The 17,144-nt window shown below is 52.0% G+C and overlaps 1 protein-coding gene across 1 annotated transcript in view; it reads left to right on the top strand.

Annotated features, from left to right (window-relative positions):
* Positions 1-14,917, top strand: part of LOC311526886 (coiled-coil domain-containing protein 33-like) — a gene marked incomplete at its 5' end in the record, with an annotated part of 412,533 nt that extends 397,616 nt beyond the window's left edge. Inside the window, 8 exons of the mRNA XM_084640352.1 lie at positions 5,912-6,107; positions 6,529-6,617; positions 7,469-7,600; positions 9,421-9,493; positions 9,971-10,092; positions 12,166-12,252; positions 13,229-13,345; positions 14,709-14,917. Of these exons, the coding sequence (XP_084496478.1) occupies positions 5,912-6,107; positions 6,529-6,617; positions 7,469-7,600; positions 9,421-9,493; positions 9,971-10,092; positions 12,166-12,252; positions 13,229-13,345; positions 14,709-14,771 (879 nt within the window). The 3' untranslated portion in view covers positions 14,772-14,917. The remainder of the gene's footprint in view (positions 1-5,911; positions 6,108-6,528; positions 6,618-7,468; positions 7,601-9,420; positions 9,494-9,970; positions 10,093-12,165; positions 12,253-13,228; positions 13,346-14,708) is intronic.
* Positions 14,918-17,144: the final 2,227 nt, after the last annotated feature.

The raw sequence follows: 17,144 nt of genomic DNA, 5'->3' as shown, positions 1-17,144 counted from the left end.
GTGTTAAAACATATGGTGTTCAAATGAGCAGCCCTTACCAAGTGATGCAGATTAGTCTATAGAACTGACTGATCCCTGGCTGGAAGTTGAAGCTAAGACAAATTCAGATTGGAAATCAGGTGTAAATTTTTAACACTGAGGATAATTAACCACCAGAACAACTTATTAAGATTGAATGGGTTCTTTAAAGACATGCTCTAGTTCAGAAGGGATTACTTTGGGGCAGTTCTCTGGACGGTCTTATACAGGAGGGCAGACTAGATAATCACAGTAGTCCCTTAGGGCCTTAGAATCTATGAACACCTGTGATTATTTACCACTCCACCCGTGTATCTGTCACTTTGCCAGGGAATAAGAGAGAGGATTGAGATTCAGGAAGCTGCTTCTCAAGTTACATGGGCTCTGTCTCTCACTCTCTGAAGATGGACACCTCTGGGGCCTGATTCTTAATTGAGTTACTCTTGGTTTACACTGGGCGAGATCTTACCTCTCCCATTAGGAGAGAAGGATTTTGCTGCATGCCCTTTAGCACTGCCAGTATGTAGCTGATATCAGCCAGAGTTGATGTTAAGAATAGAAAGCTCGTGTGCTGTGGAACAAGGAAGTGCATGACAGTGGGATATACTGGCCATAGCTCAAACTTCATTGTCCAGTCATTTTAACTTACTCCAAGGGTTTTCCCATTTCTGGTGGCTCATGGTCAAGCAGCTGCCCCTCAACCATCGTGAGAGCTCCAGAGGATATGGGGAGACAAAGGGCTCAAGGGACAAATCAGCATTTGCCAGCCGTTCCTAGCACTGCAGCATCAGAGTGGCCACAGTCTTTCCTTCTACTTAAAGTAGAAAAGAGCTGTGGGAACCCTTAGCAGTTACTGCCCTTTTACTAGCAACTGCTGGGTGCAGTGTCAGAAGCCATCCAGTGTGCAGAGTACATATCACCCCATTGTTAGCTCCTGTTCTATTGGAATTCTGTTCAGAATAGTGTTGCCTCTGAGGCAGATGTTTGAAAGGATCTGAATTTGTTTTATTTCCTTGTTATTCCTGCTGCATTTTCTCCCACAACCTGTGTGCCCTGTGGCATGTCTGATGCCTCCCTGAAGGGTGGCAGAAGAGCCAAGAGATGTGCCTGAAAAGCTGCACTGAGCTGACACTAAATGTAGGTGTCTCGGGAGCAGTGTGCTGTTGCTTGACTTGTACTGCAGCAGCAGATTTAGCCTGTAGGCTGAGGCGCCTCTTGCTTAGGTCACAAGGTCAAACCACTCATCAGCCAGAAAGGCAGTCACCCAAGGGCTCCTTGAAGTCTGGGGTCATATTTTGTGTATGGGAGTGTGTTGGCTCCCAATAGGATGGATAAGAGACCTACTACGCAGCTGGCATGTTCATCAACAGATCAGGTACATTGTCCCTGGGCATGTATGGACACAGCATGGCAGGTGTGATCTGCCTGAATGCAGCTGACACGTTCATCAGCAGAAAGGTGACCAAGACTCAGACCATGTCAACGAAGTGTGGCAGCTCAGGTATGGTCTACCTGTACGTAGCAGGGAGCCTTGACAGACCAGAAGTGTGCTGTACCTAGGCCCAGCTGGATCTCCGGGAGGCCCAGCAGCTATGTTCTGTATGTTTGGTAGCACTGTTAGATCTGGAATGCCAGGCAGCAATCAACCTCTCTGCCTCACTGCAGCCTGCAGCTGTGTGTGCTGTGGCAGTGGACTCCCTGAGCCTGTGCTCTCCCCAGCTCTAACCTTGGCCAGAGCACACGCTGCTCTTGGCTAATGCAGCTGGCTGTTGTTTTTGTTTCATCCATTCCTGAGATAGGGCTCTGGAGTGTGCCCTTGCCCCTGGGCCCGAACTCCAAACCATGGCAACGTTATCATCTTCCTGTTTGTCTTCTGAGTGCTTCCATGCACAGCAGGCTGGGGGCCTTGCAGGGGGAGAGGTAGAGCTCTTCACTCAGTGGGACTCTTCTTAGAGAAACACAACAGGCCAAAGGCTGTTCTCGCCCATATGAAACACCAGTGGCTTAGCTGGAGTTATGCCAGCGGGAGCGAGATCTCTTCAGCTCCAGTCCCTCAGGAAAGCGTGCATTGATAAATCCAGTCTGTTTCCATGCCCTCATTTTGCCGTAATGATTCCCTGCTCCCTTTCCACTGGTTTATTCCTCTCTCAGGATCTTCACTGACTGTTAGTTGGATTGGTGTGTAGGGAATTCATTCCTATAACATAGGGCAGGCAGATGGGGGGAGGAGGAGCAATGTGGTCTAGTAGGTAGAGCAATGGATTAGGAGTCAGGCTTTTTAGATGCTGTCCCTAGCTCTGCCATTGATCTTGGGCAAGCCATGGTTAATCCCTTGGTGCCTCAGTCTCTCCGCCTCTAAAATGGTGATAGTAATGTTCACACACACCCCTTTAGAAATATTATTAATAAGTTTTAAGGTCAGAAGGGACCATTATGATCATCTCCTCTGACTTCCTGAATAGCATAGGCCAGGGAACCTACTCCAGCGAGTCCTGCACCAAACCCTGTAACTAGGACTGGATGGAAAACAAGGATGTGTGAAAAATTTCAAGGTTTGCAAATTTTTTTTCATTTTGCATTGGAACAAAATGGAGATCTATGTGAAAGTAGCAGCCCTAGGATATGCTGGGAGCAAATCCCTGCTCTGCATGAGGTAGAATAGGGACTTGACCCACATGCTGCTGACTGCCCTAGCCACTGGGATTGGCTGGTCTGGAATGACTCCGACCCTCATTTTTACCAGAAATTCCATCCTAGACCAGAGGCACCTTCCCGATGAAAATTTAATCCAAACTTTCTGCAAAAGGTCTGGTTTTGACTAATTGGTATTCTCTGACCAAAAATGTCTAGTCTAGTCGAAAAATTCACAGGTAGCTTAGCCAATAACCTGTGTTTGAGCTGAAGCACACTTCGCCTGGATTTAGAGGCTCCAAGTGGTGGGCAGTCCACCACATCCATCAGCATATTGTTCCAGTGCTTAGTGACTTTCAGTGCATCTTATTTCTCATCTGAATTTGTCCAGCTTCAGCTTCCGGCCATTGGATCACGTTATGCTTTTGGCTGCTAAATGAAAGAACCTATCAGAAACCTTCTCCCCATAAAATACTTAAAAGAGGGCCCCTAAGAGAGCTGGAGCATCCCTTAACAGGGCCTATTTTGGCATGTGATCTTTTTGCCTGTGGGGAGGCAAATCATCTATAGGGTGTGTTGAATAGGGCGGTAAATCTCCTGGCTCATCAGAGCAGCCCAAGAAGGCTTGGGTAGGAGAGAGTGATATTGACAAACCAGGTATAACTGATGTGCTGTGTTCAGAACTCTGGATGTTGGATAGGAATTATCAGCTGATTTACAAAGTGCCATTTGGTCCTGTTTGCACTGTGGTGGAGCGATGTTTGGTCCCATTTGCTGCCCTCTCCCCAGGTCTGCACAGATGGATCTAGGAAGGACTAGTGATGTTGTGGAGATAAGGGGAACACAGGAGGGAGCATATGGTGTGCTGCTGCCCAATGCAGCTGGGTGGTAATTCTTGTTCCAAGGCCTCTTCAGTAACCTTCTAGGTGAGGAATTCTACCCTGAGAACATCACTGCTGCCATGATGAGAGCTTTAAGAATGAAAGAATTGACGTGTTTCCAGAGCTGGTTCCATCACTCAGTGGTTAATGTGGGACAGATGAGCTGAGGCCTGGCGTGCCAGAAATGTCTGCCAGAGGCCATATTGGGGAAGCACAGGGGCCCTTCTGAAAGGGGTGAAGATGGGTAGTGGGTAAATCTTGGAATGCAGCTCCTATGTCAACTGCTCCTTGGTTAGTCCTGGTCAGTTAACAGACAGAGCAGTGATGCTTGTTTTGGGTGCAGAACACACCATGATGGGACCACTGTGACCTGCCAATGTAGGGATGGGAAGGGAGGAGGATATGGACAGGGGCATGTGGTGGACACCCAGGATGGGAAGGGAGGATACACTTGGGGGAAGGTGGTAGTTACCTGGGATGGCAAAGGAGGAGGATGCAGATGGGGGAAGGTGGCAGCCACCTGAAATGGGAAGGGAGGAGTATATGAATGGGGGCAGATGGGGGCCAGTGCTTGAGGGATGGTGTGAAATGAGAAGATCTTACGAAGTAGAGATGGGAAGAAAACTGCTTGACTCTGGGCTCTGCTAATGAGATACGGAGCCTGTTGCCTCGGGGTCACTCTCTCAACTACGGTTGGCTGTCTGGTGGCCCTGAGTGAAATGGGTTTGATGCCCTCAGTCCAGGGCCTAGTGCAGGGGTGGGCAAACTTTTTGACCCGAGGGCCACACTGGGGTGCGAAACTGTATGGAGGGCCAGGTAGGAAAGGCTGTGCCTCCCCAAACAGCCTGGCCCCCGCCCCCTATCTGCCCCCTCCCACTTCCCACCCCCCTCAAAAACCTCCATCCATCCAACCCCCCCCCCACTCCTTGTCCCCTGACAGCCCCCTCCCAGGACCCCTGCCCTTAACCGCCCCCCCAGACTCCACCCCCTATCTAACCCCCACTGCTCCCGCCCCTGCCAGGACCTCTGCCCTATCTAACTGCCTCCTGTTCCCCATCCCCTGACCACCCCCTCCTGGGACTTCCCACCCCTAACCATCCCCCCCAGGACCCCACCCCCTATCCAACCGCCCCCTGCTCCCTGACTGCCCCCCAGGACCTCCTGCCACTTATCCAACCCCCTGGCCCCAGACCCCTTACCATGCTGCTCAGAGTGCTGCCCGCGCGGCGGCGTGGCTGCGGAGGAGGGGGTACAGCAGGAGAGGGTCCAGGGGCTAGCCTCTTGGGCCAGGAGCTCAGGGGCTGGGCAGGATGGTCCCGCGGGCCAGATGTGGCCCACGGGCCATAGGTTGCCCACCTCTGGCCTAGTAGATAGATGCTACATCACAAGCCTGTTGTTATAGCTGATGCTAGCTGGCGTTCTGGTTGGCAGCCTCTGCAGAGAGACCAGGGACAGCCTAGGTCATGAGGCGTGATCTCCCCTCTCAGCCCTAGAGGTCGTCCCTCAAGGTCAGCATGGAGGCACACATGTGGCGCTGGGGAAGTTTGTCACTTTGTTGGGCAAAGAAATAGGATTCAGGTCCCTGGAGTTGTCAATCTAGCCCCCCTCATCCACCTCCACCCCCACCTCCAGCACTAGATGGACACAATGCTTAAAACAAGGGAAGAAAAATTGACCCTGCTGAGCTGCTGAAACCAAACAAGAATGGACCAGAAGTTTCACCCCAAACTTTCCCATTCCACCTGTGATCAGAAACCCGACTGCTGAGATAGCACAAGACAATGTTTCCATGGTCTTTCCAGCCCCAACAGAGGCAGGAGGTGATGTAAACCTACTGTGACAGTGGCTTGAGATTTCCAAGAATCTCAGATAAGCAGGGGACAGTGTGGTCTAGTTGTTAAGGCAGATGACTAAGATGCAAGAGATTTGGGCTGTAGTCTTAACTCTGCCACTAATGTAGTGACCTTTGGTGAGTCATTTCCTCTCCCTTCTTCCCCATCTGTAACATGAGGTCAGTAATATTTACCCACGCTCCTAAAGTGCTTTGAGATCTATGGATGAAGAGTGCTATATAAGTTCAGTACATTATGGTGCATGCCTGAACACCTGAAAACTATGGCGATTGTGTCCTATAAAGATTGGGTGGGAAACTTTCCGCAGCTCATCCATGTCTTTTGCAGTTCACCCATCCCCACCCAGGCTCTTGCTCAGTCTGGTCCCCCGTGGCAGGAGCCTTTGGCCAGCACCTTTGGTCATTGAGGTGGGTGGGTGGAAGGAAGAAGAAGGGACCTGGCTAAGCATATGTCTCTAAGTTGAGGTTGTGCAAGCTGTAACAGGTAACAGTGCAAGCTGTAACAAGCTGTAACTCCTGTGGCCAACAGGAGCTGGATAATTACTGTGTGGCCATGAAGAAGATGGCAGACGATATCCTGTCTCTGCGCAGGCGTGTTGCCAGCCTGGAGGCAGAGAACAGCACCCTACACCGCAATCTGAGCATGCACGAGGAAGTGGGCCGCACATTGCTGAACGACGTGGACGTGGACGTCATGACCAAGGCGGAGACAGTCGACAGGATAGGTAAAGTACGCACTTCCCACCCCCACCTCTGCATGGCCCAGTAGAGAGCGAAGGAAGGAGGAGGCCGCCATGAGGAAGAGTGAGGAGTGTCTCTGACTGTGGTATTACAGGGAGTGGGAAAGTGAAAGGTTAATAGCCTTGGCTAGAGGCAGGCACGGTGTCAGTGACCCCCAGTCCCTGTTATTCCTGTCCCTGCCCTCTCCTCTGGGACTCTCTCTCTTGGCAGATGCTCCTCAGTCCTCACCATCCAGTTTAATTTGTATTTGAATTTGTGGATCTAACAATCTGATTGGGCGCTGTTGGCCTTGGTGAATAGACCTGCCCCATAGCTGTGTCCCCTATTCCCTGGGAGTCCTGGAAGCTGCTTGTATCCCTCAGACATGCCCCCGTGCCACTGACCAGGCTGTGTGGTCTCTTGCAGTGGCCCTCAAGCGCAAACTGGCTGCTGGGACAGTGGAGATGAGCAGGATGAAGGACCGGGTGCAACAGCTGCAGAATGAGCTGATCCGGGTAACTGTGCCGATGGCTTTGGCCTGCTTGGTCATTATTCCATAGAGGGACCCGTGAGTGTACACAGCTCCTGTCCTGAGGGCCTCATGGTCTAATTCAAACAGATATGATGCCCAGGGCACAAGCACAAGGATCTGGGCTGTCCCTAGTGAGGGGAGCTCTGAAGAAGGCTGCATGCAAGAAGGGAGTTTGACAGAGGAGACAGGGCTCAGCACGTGGGACATCAGAGGTTGCTCCCCAGCCCCAGCCTGCGGAGCAAGAGGCCAGGCTAAGGGTGAAAGTCAGCTGTGCTGCACAGCCAACACCCTCTGCCTTTCTCCTGCTATCCCATGCTGGGGGTCTTCCCCTCCAGAGGAGAAAGGAGGCCACCACTCTTTAGAGCTGCACGCTAGGAGCAGCGCATTCCTGGTTACAGGTGGAAATTAACACAGGCTCAGAGAGGGCAGCCTGGTGCCCGGGAGGCCCTCACTGGGGGCAAGCAGCTTGGAGCTGTGGGAGCCATCTGGAGAAGCAAATATTCCAAGACCCCTGGACAGTCTCACTAAGCTCCTGGAGACTGGGGCTGTAGTTTGAGTTCTCTGCTGATTACCCTCCTCTCCTAGCCCTGCAGCCACCCTGATTGACCAAGGGAGGAGAGTGGAGTAACATGGAGTAACAGGTGAACTCCAGTAGCTTTGGCAGCTCAATTCGAGTCACACCCTGCCATGGTTCCTCAGCCTGATCAGCGACTATTAGGAGCCAGAGAGAACCACAGGTCTGCCTGTGTCCATCCACCTCCGTAAAGAATCCCCTGTGCATTCTGATTCCCTCCCCGAGGGATCTGATGGTTTCCCTCCCTTCTCGCCCACCAGAAGAACGACCGGGAGAAGGATCTGGTGAAGCTGCAACGAGCCCATCAGCAGCAGCAGATGGTGCTGAGGAAGTACCAGGAGAAAATCACCAAGATGAAAGCCCTGGAAGACACTGTGCAGCAGCAGGAGAGGGTGAGCAGAGCACAGGTGCATGGGAGGGTTAGGGGAGGGCACCCAGCTGGGTGTCCCACAGTGCTTTGCCCCTCTTCCATGCTGGGGCAACATGCCCTGTGCTCATAGTGCACTCCCTACAGGGAGACCTTGCAACAAGCCACAGCAAAGCAAACCCATCAGGTCGTGTTTGTTAGCACAACCCAGGCACACAGGATCGGGGCCCCATAGTCTCACTAGCAGGGCGGGATCTTCCTGCCTCCATCTGCTCCCTCTTTGTCACCCATTTCCTGGTGGCAGGGCATAGGTGCACATTGTGTTACACAGAAGGTATTGGATGGATCGCTACAACCAACTGCACCATAATGAGCCAACATTCTGCATTAAGTGCTTGGCTTTTCAGGCTCTTGTGTTGGAACCTGGCATGGAAATAGGCGCTGCAACTGCAGGGCATCTGCTTAGCACCGTGAACTCTCTCATGCACCAGAGAATGGGATCTTGAAGTCCTGTGGGTCACCCAGCCCAGAACTTTGGGATGCAGATGCTTTCACTGAGTCTCTGGTATGGAGCGTGGTGACAGTAATTAATGCTAGCTCTGCAGATCAGCCACTCAGCTTTTCAAAGCCTACAGTCTGGACAGCCTTGGGAATCCTGGGATCTGAGTAGCAGCGATCCCCCATATCCCCAGACTGCAGATTTGCTCTAGAAGTGCATTCCTGCCTAGACTAACAGTCCCTTTGCCCAATCCCTGTAGGTCCTCGTCTCTTAGGGTTGTCTGCACTGCACTCTAAGACCAGATCTGTGGAACCAGGCTTGCAGACTTGGTGTTTCAAGCTCACGCTTGAGCATACACACTGCATTGTAAATCTGGCTTTACAACTGCTGGTCTCACGGCCATGCTAACACATCCATACTGCACTACACAGACCCTCTGACTTGGATCTGCAGCTTGAGCTGCATTCACAGCTGCAAAATGACAGGGTTTGAGCCCGAGTCATAGCAGGACTCAGGCTCTGATCCACACCCCAGCAGGGTCCTAAGACCTGAGTCCTGTGACTCCTGAGTGCTTGGTGACCTGAGTCAGACTGAATTGTGTATGGACAGAAGTAGAGCTTTGCCTAAAAGCTGAGGCCAGGTCTACACTACAAACATACATTGGTATAACTATGTCACTCTGGGGTGTGAAAAATCCACACCCCTGAGTGATCCGGTTAGACCGACCTAACTCCTGGCATAGAGAGCACACTATGTCAACAGGAGAGTTTTTCCCACCCACATAACTACCGCCTCTTGGGGAAATGGATTAACTACGCTGATAGGAGACGCTCTCCCGTCAGCATAGCAGCGTCTCCTCTGTGCCGCTGTCACATTTTAAATGTAGACCTGCCCATGTGCAGTGTGGACACACCCTTAAAGGACATGAGGTTCATTGTCTGTGGCCCATACACAGCCCCCTCCAGCTGGGGAGCAGTGCAGCAAACTGAGCATGAGGGAAGGCCAGCAACAGCATTGCAGAGCTAGGCCTTGTCCAGACTAGGGTTGTGGCGTTAGCATGTGTGACTCACATGTTTTAAAAGTCTAGTGCTGCTAAGGCCACACCGCCTTTAACATGCCAACCTCTGGGCTTCACCTCAGCTTGTTTAGCATGAGTTAAGGGCAATGTACCCTCTGCAGACTAGATGTTTAGACCCTGTTAGTGATCATGTGCTAACAACATGCCCCAAATCTAGTCTAGCCAAGGTCTCAGCTCTCTGCAGCACCCTGCTGCTGTAAGGGTTATGTGGGCCTTCAGGGGGCCATGATGGGAGCTCCCCTCTCCACTGAATTTCTGCCTTCCAAAGGTGATTGAGAAGATGGAGCGCATGCTGGAGGAGAAGGTGCCAGAGGCCGCTAGGACCTGTGAGCAACCGTTGGGTAAATGCCCCCCTCTCTTTTTGTGTGAGAGCCAGGGGCTGGGCTGGGCTCTGTTTTATCTGGGAGCCAGGTAGCTCCTGAGTGATGCAGGAGGGGAGGGAATGGCCCAAGTTACAGCTCAACTGGCCACATGAGAGGCAGGTGGGAGAAGCTCATAGGGACCCAGCAGAGAGGCTCATCATTCAGGGCCATACCCTGCCCCCTCCCTTACTCATGTTGGGCAGCACCAACCAATGGGGCTACTTGTGGAGTAAGTTGCTACTCCACGTGATGTCTGGCCCTGTGGAAGGGAAAAGCAGAGCCCCCAGTCAAGGAAGCCTAAAGCCCCCAGGTTCTGATTCCAGTATGGTAGGCTGTCAGGGGCAAAGGGGAGGTGAAATGACCTGCCCTCTCCCTGGAAGGGGGTGGGTAGTGAAATTGCTGGAGGGTATGGAGCCGAGCAGAGGTCTGAGTGGCTTCTCTGCTCTTCTCCCCCAGCTGATAGCTTCTCCAAGGAGTTCTACTCCACCCTGCTAGCCGAGAACATGAGACTGCGGGAGGAGCTGGGCAGAGCCCGCTACCGCTCTTCTCCCATCATCCTGCAGCAGCAAGCCTTGCCGGTGAGATGGGTCACCTTGGGGCCATGCCATGGGGAGGGTCCCCTGTTAGCCAGTGGGAGTGATTCACTTCATGTGCAGGATATTGTGGCTGGCCGTTCAGTTGCTTTATCAGTGTGACGGGTTCCCCCCGGCGTGCCATCTGGAACTGAGGTAACATTGAACCCCCCTGACCCACCAGCCTGGGCTCCCTCTCACACTGTACTGCTGTGAGAATCTGCAAAGCCCTCCAACCTGCACTTTCACCAGCATTCATACACCAGTGTTCCATCTAATTTTTCCCACACATGTGCGGAATGAATTTTGTTATATGCGCCAATACGAAGGCTCTGGCTGGGGGTGCGGGCTCTGGGGTGGGTCCAGGGATGAGAAGTTTGGGGTGCGGGGAAGGTTCACCTCTCCACACCGTGGCAGCTCCAGGGCTGGACCTGCCTCTCTCCCGGCCATGGCAGGTCTGGGCTGGGGCTGGGTTGGGGGCAGGGAAGGGGGGGCCTCTTCCCCAGCTTTGGCAGATCTGGGGCTGGGCTCTGTTGAGGTTGGGGGAGGGGCACCACAGCAGCCCTGAACGCTTGTGTGGCACTTAGTAGGCTGCTGTGCAGCCGCACAGCTCAGAGGAAACTTAGGTAGGGACACACCCAGCTGCAGTTATACGCAGGCTCTCTAACCTCCGGCTTCCCAGTACCATCCTGCCCTGGTCAAATCTGGCCAGTATATGGGTTTAATACCCAGTCCACCTCTCCCTCAATGTGAAGAGAACAATGGACACTTGTAGTAACCAAGCAAAGATTTTCCCCAAGCACTCCAGTCAAAGCTCACTGCTTTGGATTAAAACATAAAACAAGTTTATTAACTACAAAAAATAGATTTTAAGTGATTATAAGGGATAGCAAACAGATCAAAGCAGATTACCTAGCAAATAAACAAAAAATGCAAACTAAACTTAATATACTAAATAGATTGGCTATGAATAACAGATTCTGACCCTAATTGATGGTACGAGCAGGCTACAGATTCTTAAGGCACAAGCTGCATTAGCTTTACAACTTGGGTTTCTCAGGACTTCATACACTGGCTAGAAATCCCTTTCACCTGGGTCCAGCACTTTCCTCCAGTTCAGTCTTTGTTCCTTAGCTGTTTCCAGGAGTCTTCTTGTGTGGGAAGTGATGAACCCTACCCTGATGATGTCACTCCCTGCCTTATACAGCTTTTGCATATGGCGGGAACCCTTTGTTCCAAAGCTTGGTTCCCAGACCAATCTGTGGAAAAGTACTGACATCCCAAGATGGAATCCAGCATCATGTGGCCTGGTCACATGTCCTTGTAGAGTCATAGCAGCCATCACTCACAGGTTGTCTGTGGAGTTCTCAGGAAGGCTCACCAGGTGGGAGATAAGCTTCTCCTAAAGCCTATTGTTCTCCCTAATGGCTCTTTGCCCTGACTAGGCCCTTCCCAACCAGCTATCTAGACTGAACGTATCTTGTGTAGTGGGCTTTACCCAGGTGTAACTACATTTGAAATACAGATACATAGATAATATTCATAACTTTAGATACAAAAATGATACATGCATACAAATAGGATAATCATATTCAGCAAATCAAAACTTTTCCAATGACATCTCACATGACTTATCTTGTACAAACTGCATCATAATTATGTCATAATCCTATCATAATATCACTCTGAAGAATATGGGGTGCAGTGTCATAATCAGGTTGTAAACGCTTTGGGACAGGGACTGTTTCTGCTGACAAGTTTGTACAGCACCTGGCACAATGGGGCCTTGACCTTTGATTGGAGCCTCTAGCCACTACTGCAATGCAATATTATATTGTATTTAAAGAGCTGCCTTCATCACAGCCTCCACAGATCCAAGGTCTGTTCAGCTCCTCTCTCACTGGCTTTTTGCCCCCCAACCCCAACCTCCTCCCCACCCCCCGCATCAGCACTCCCATTATCTGAATTCCATGGAATGGTGGGGGGAAAGGGGTCACTGGCAGCCTGTGTCATGATGGGAAGGGGATGGAGGGCTAGAGTCTCTAAATCTCACTTGCTGGCTGTATTACCTGTTTGCAGGACATGTTCTCCACCAACTCAGAGAAACTGTCTTTGCTGGCCAAGGTGGAGAAGGCGCAAGGTCGCATTCGTGTCCTGGAAAGCCAGGTAATTGTCATGCCCTTTCTCATGGTCATCCCCCCAGTACACACATCCCATCCCCAATCTCCACCCATTGCATGGTCCTGTGGCATGAATGAGAATGAACTCTGACAACCTGACTCACCCCTTGGTGTGCCCCCTGGATCTGGTGTTTCCTTCGAGGTATCTATATACATGATCACAGGTGGATTAGGGGCTAGATGCAGACAAAGCATTGTCTCATCTCTGCTCCTTTCCCAGAGGAGGGTAGGACTTGTTATGGTTTATTGGCTGGTGAAGAGCTGACTCTTGCAATTGGCCTGGAAGGTGATCAGTTGCTGGTCAGTTGTAACTCTTGTGGACGGGAGTTCCACAGTCAAGCACTGGCTGCTGAAAAGATCAATCTCAAACTAGTCTTCCCCTTGAGTCTCATCATCGCTCGAGAGAACAACGTGGAAGGAGAGGCATCAATTTCTGACATAGCCTAGGCCCAGCCCATGGAGAGCTCAGAAAAGCAGACTCAAGGCCTTAAAGCAGATGTGTCCAAAAGCTCCTTTGCCCACCAGCCTCCCTGGCATTGAGCATTTTCACAGGCTTTCCCACAAATAAGCCCCTGAAGGAGGCTGCAGCATGAGTCTAACAGGTCCCCAAATCAGCACTAGTGAGGGGAAATGGACCTCAAAGGAACACCTTGGGTGTGGCCTCAAAGACCCAGTTGCCCAGGTGCCATGTTTCATATTCTCCAAGCTTCCCCTAATTCCAGCAGCGCTTTGCTGTGTATGGCTGGGTATAGGTTATGGGAGGCAGCCAGCTGGGGAATGTGTGGCTTGGATGGGGAAGCCACAGGTGAGCAGTCTGAGTTGCACAAGTCAATTTCCCATGTGTCCGTGAGCAGAGTGGTGGTGCCATGCACCACCACTGCCTTCAAGAGCAAACCCAGGGTGAGAGGGCAAGCAGGGCAGCACTACCATAGTGCTCTGAGTATCTGTTCTCTCCCTCGCAGCTGGAGGAGTCTGCAAGGAAATGGGGGCGGGAGAAGCAGGATCTCAGCACCCAGCTCCTGGAGCAAGAGCATGGCTTTGGGCGCTCATCCAGCACCATCCTGCATGATTTCTCACTGGTCAGTAACATGCCTGCTATGCCTGCCAAGCCACAAGCTGGGCTCACCCAGCTACGGTCTGACTCCTCTCATACTCAGCTGTTCACCCTCCTGCCATGGCCACTGTCCATGTGGCTGGTGTAAGAGCTGCGTTACTGGTCTCTAAAATTGTCCATCTAGTTTTTCTTAGCCAAAGATTGATGGCCAGGATAGGGGACTGTGTAAGGGCTCAGCACTCTTTCTAGGGCACAGAAGCTGCTCAAGGGACCTCCCCTCCCCACAAGAATATCCAGGCTGAAAGTCTCTGTGGTTTGTGCTAGTATAATGTCGACAGACCCCGGTCGTCGGCAGGCGGGATTGAACCAGGAACCTCTGGAGCCTCTTCCACATGAGCTAAAAGCCAGCTGGCTCTTAGTGAAGGCTGTAGAGCAGACTCATTTTATCTGTCTCTCTAAGTGGTCTTGGTGCCACTAGATGGAACAGAACACCACACGCAGGAGGTGTGTGGGTTACACTACCTCAGTATCACACCCCCTCCACACACTCCCAGGAGGAGAGGGGAGGAAGAGGAGAACCAGGCAGAGCAAGCAGAGGTGGAAGAAGAGCAGGAAAGAGAGTGGATCCTCATAGCCAGCCAGTCCTCTGCTGTGGGAAGGACTGTTGGGTTGACTCCACCCATCTGCACCACAGAGGCAGATCATTGGTCTAAATTTTGGTGCCTGAACAGCTGGTCACAATGAATTTCTTAGTCACCCGTGTCCCTGCAGTGTGCAGGGTTGGGACGGGGCTACCCTCTGTTCCCTGACCCACCCATGTGCTCTCTGGACTGCAGCAGTCTCTTAGCCCCCTCCCCCGCCCCTACACACACACACACACCCCCTTAGGCTCCATCACAACTGGTTGGCCAGGGCCCTCTTTACCTAAGCCCTTTGACTTCTCCTCATATCACGGGGGGGCTGTTGTCAGACTTGTGACTTCCCAATCTTGTAGGGTGGCTGCATTTGTTGATTGGGGTAAGACTGAGTAGAACCTACCCCTGCCCATTCAGCTGGGTGGACAATCATCCACCATGGCCTGCTCTAGACCACAGGCATGGGGTTTTCAGCATGGCAGGTGGGCGAACATATTACTGAACGGCATACAGGGTCCAGCGCAGAATCTCCTTGTTAAAGCTTTGGGAGGAGAGAGTGGTAGAGCACCAGTCACAGAACCTGGTAGCGTCAGGGCTAGCACACAGGGCACACCCTGGGAACCACGAGATTGGGGCACTGGACACAAAGGACTCTGCCAGCACAGAGGAATGTAAGGGCTGAAAGGAAGTGGGAGACAGATGAATTAAGCTTCCAGGAATATCCCCTGATGTTCATTCTCTTCTCCCACACAGAAGACTTCACCAGACCACACAACACATATCAAGAGGCACCAAATGCTCGATCCTCTGCCCTAACACCTTCTGCAAGATGGACTTATTGGCAGTGCTGGGGAAAGACTGTGAATGTTCTGTCTGGTCTCCCCTCCTTTTCCCACCCCCCACCAAAACCAGACCTCTCCTAGGGGTCTACTGGAGATCTTTATTAAATGCTTGATGCTCAACCCCCAAGTGCTGTTACTGCAGACTGGATGGCCATGGAAAATACCTGTGCCAGGCAGCGCTCAGGGATATGCTTGGCCAAGTGATAGGATCCGGTCTGTGAAGCCCAGATCAAAGCTTGGAGAAGCGCCAGCTATGGGTGCTATCACAGGGCACTGGGGTTTGGGGACTTTGAATCTGGTCCAGAACACCAGCACATAAATCCCTGCCCCAACAGGTAACCCCCCCCCCTCCCCAACCCTATCTCCTCCCCATCTTAAATGACCATCTGTACGTTTCTCTCCCTAAGGCGGTTCAGCTTGGCTTTCAGCATGTTTTCAGCAGCTGATTTTTGCTGGTCCCTTGTATGATCACTTCTGTAGTGTTCTAAGCACAGTTAGATGGCAGCTGGTGTTGAGCTTATTGTATCTTCCCTTCCCCGCCTTCTCCCTCCTTGGCTGTGATGATGGAATGCTGCCCACTGTATAGCACATCAGCTATGCCTGAATGATCACTCTGGATCAGTTTCAGCCTCCAAGCGTGTGATGTTCATGGAGGTTGACATTCTCTTTACCTGTGGTCCACTTCTTTTATGCTTTGTTGGCCTATGCCCCCTAGGGAGTCCTGAGTAGAGAAGCAAAACATCACGGGCCAAATTCATCCCTGGGGTAGCCCCATTGACTTCAGCAGAGTTTCACCAGGGATGATTCTGACCCCTGGAATGGCCCACCAGGCTAGACTTAGCCCTGCAAGGTGAGGTGCTCGGCTAGTATGAGTGATGGGAGCAGCAGCAGCACATGGCCATGAGGGCCCTTTGCCCTGGCTGCCATTCCTCATGTCTGCAAGAACTCGTTTGAAGCTACTGGGCTCCAGATCCTTGCAGCCAGGGCCACTTGTGCAGTGGCAGAAGCTGCTCGTTCTTGTCACTAGCGCCGTTCCGCTGGCAGCAGGTGTTAGCCCCCAGTCAGTGTGTGCTATGCCTCCCGATCTGCAGAGGGAATGGGGCTGGGCCAGCTCTTAGCTTGCACTGTAGAGACTTGGGCTGTTGGCTGTTAGGTCCCTGGTTCAGTCCCCAGTATTGGCCAAGAGGGCAGCCCCCATACCTAACCCCCCTTTGGGTGTGGCAGGTTTAGTAGACAGGTGACAGCCGGGGCTGCACCCATACCAGCTCTGAGCACCGCACGCAGGTTAGCAGGTGCTGCCTGAGCCGTGCTCACCACTGGGGCTGACTTGCTAAGTGTACCTGATATGGAAAAGGCCTCACAGGTGTTGCCCCCAGTACAAGGGGTGTTGATTTGCAGAGCCCATGGAATGGCAGCATTTCAAAGGGAAGTGGCCATGTCCCATGGCAGCAAAGGGGTGCCATCTGCCTTGTTGCTTTAAGGGGTGGCAACTTCAAATGAGAACACGCCCCTCCAAAGACATCTGGTCTCGTTTGCCCCTTTTTCAGTAGCCCTTCCCTTTGCCACCCCTGTGATGCGATCCCAGCCTGTTGGGGGTGGAGCATCTCAGCTGTAGCCTGGAGGCAGGAAAGGAGGTGGGGGATTTTAAAACTGAACAAATGAACAGGGCCCCCAGTGGTCTGCCAGGTGCAGGGGGCAGAGCAGGAGCATATAGCCAAGGCAGAACATGGCACGGGGGTTGGCCACATCACCAGCCAGGAAGGCAGCTTTGGAACACGTATCCTGGAACCTTCAGATCTGACTGGTCAAGGCCTGCTGCCTGGAGATGTGATGAGGAGCAGGACGCTGGCGTGGCCAGGTGCCTGTTTTTCATGTCAAATCAGGGCACTGAATTGGGCACATCTGAATTGGGCATGCCAATGGGTACTTCCTATGGGGACTGGGAGCCCTCAACATTCCAGCAACTCAACCACACATCCCTGGTTCTTCTCTAACTATTCTCCAACTGCACAGATATCCCGCGGATCTCTCCAGAGTGCAATTTCAGTGCCTGTCAGTAACCGCACCTTCCCCATCCTCCTCCTGTAATACACTGGACGGGAACAGAAATGGACTTTCTGGTTCCCACCTTTTCTTAAAACATTTATTGTTTGCCCTTGAGTAGTTCTTGGAACATCATCACCCAGCTGAACGTCACCAGATATTGTTGTGTTCACATGCTAAATTCTTAAATATCTTCCTTGAGTCCACTACAGAGTTGCACTGGAAAAAAAATCACCAGCAATGACAATGTGATCCCAATAAATGGAAAGCAGAAAGCAGTGGTTGACAATTTTTAACACAATGG

This window comes from Lepidochelys olivacea, assembly GCF_965140295.1.
Source record: "Lepidochelys olivacea isolate rLepOli2 genome assembly, chromosome: 10".
Classification (NCBI taxonomy): Eukaryota; Metazoa; Chordata; order Testudines; family Cheloniidae; genus Lepidochelys; species Lepidochelys olivacea.
The sequence above is the reverse complement of the archived record's forward strand: the minus strand, read 5'-3'. Positions and strand labels throughout refer to the sequence as shown.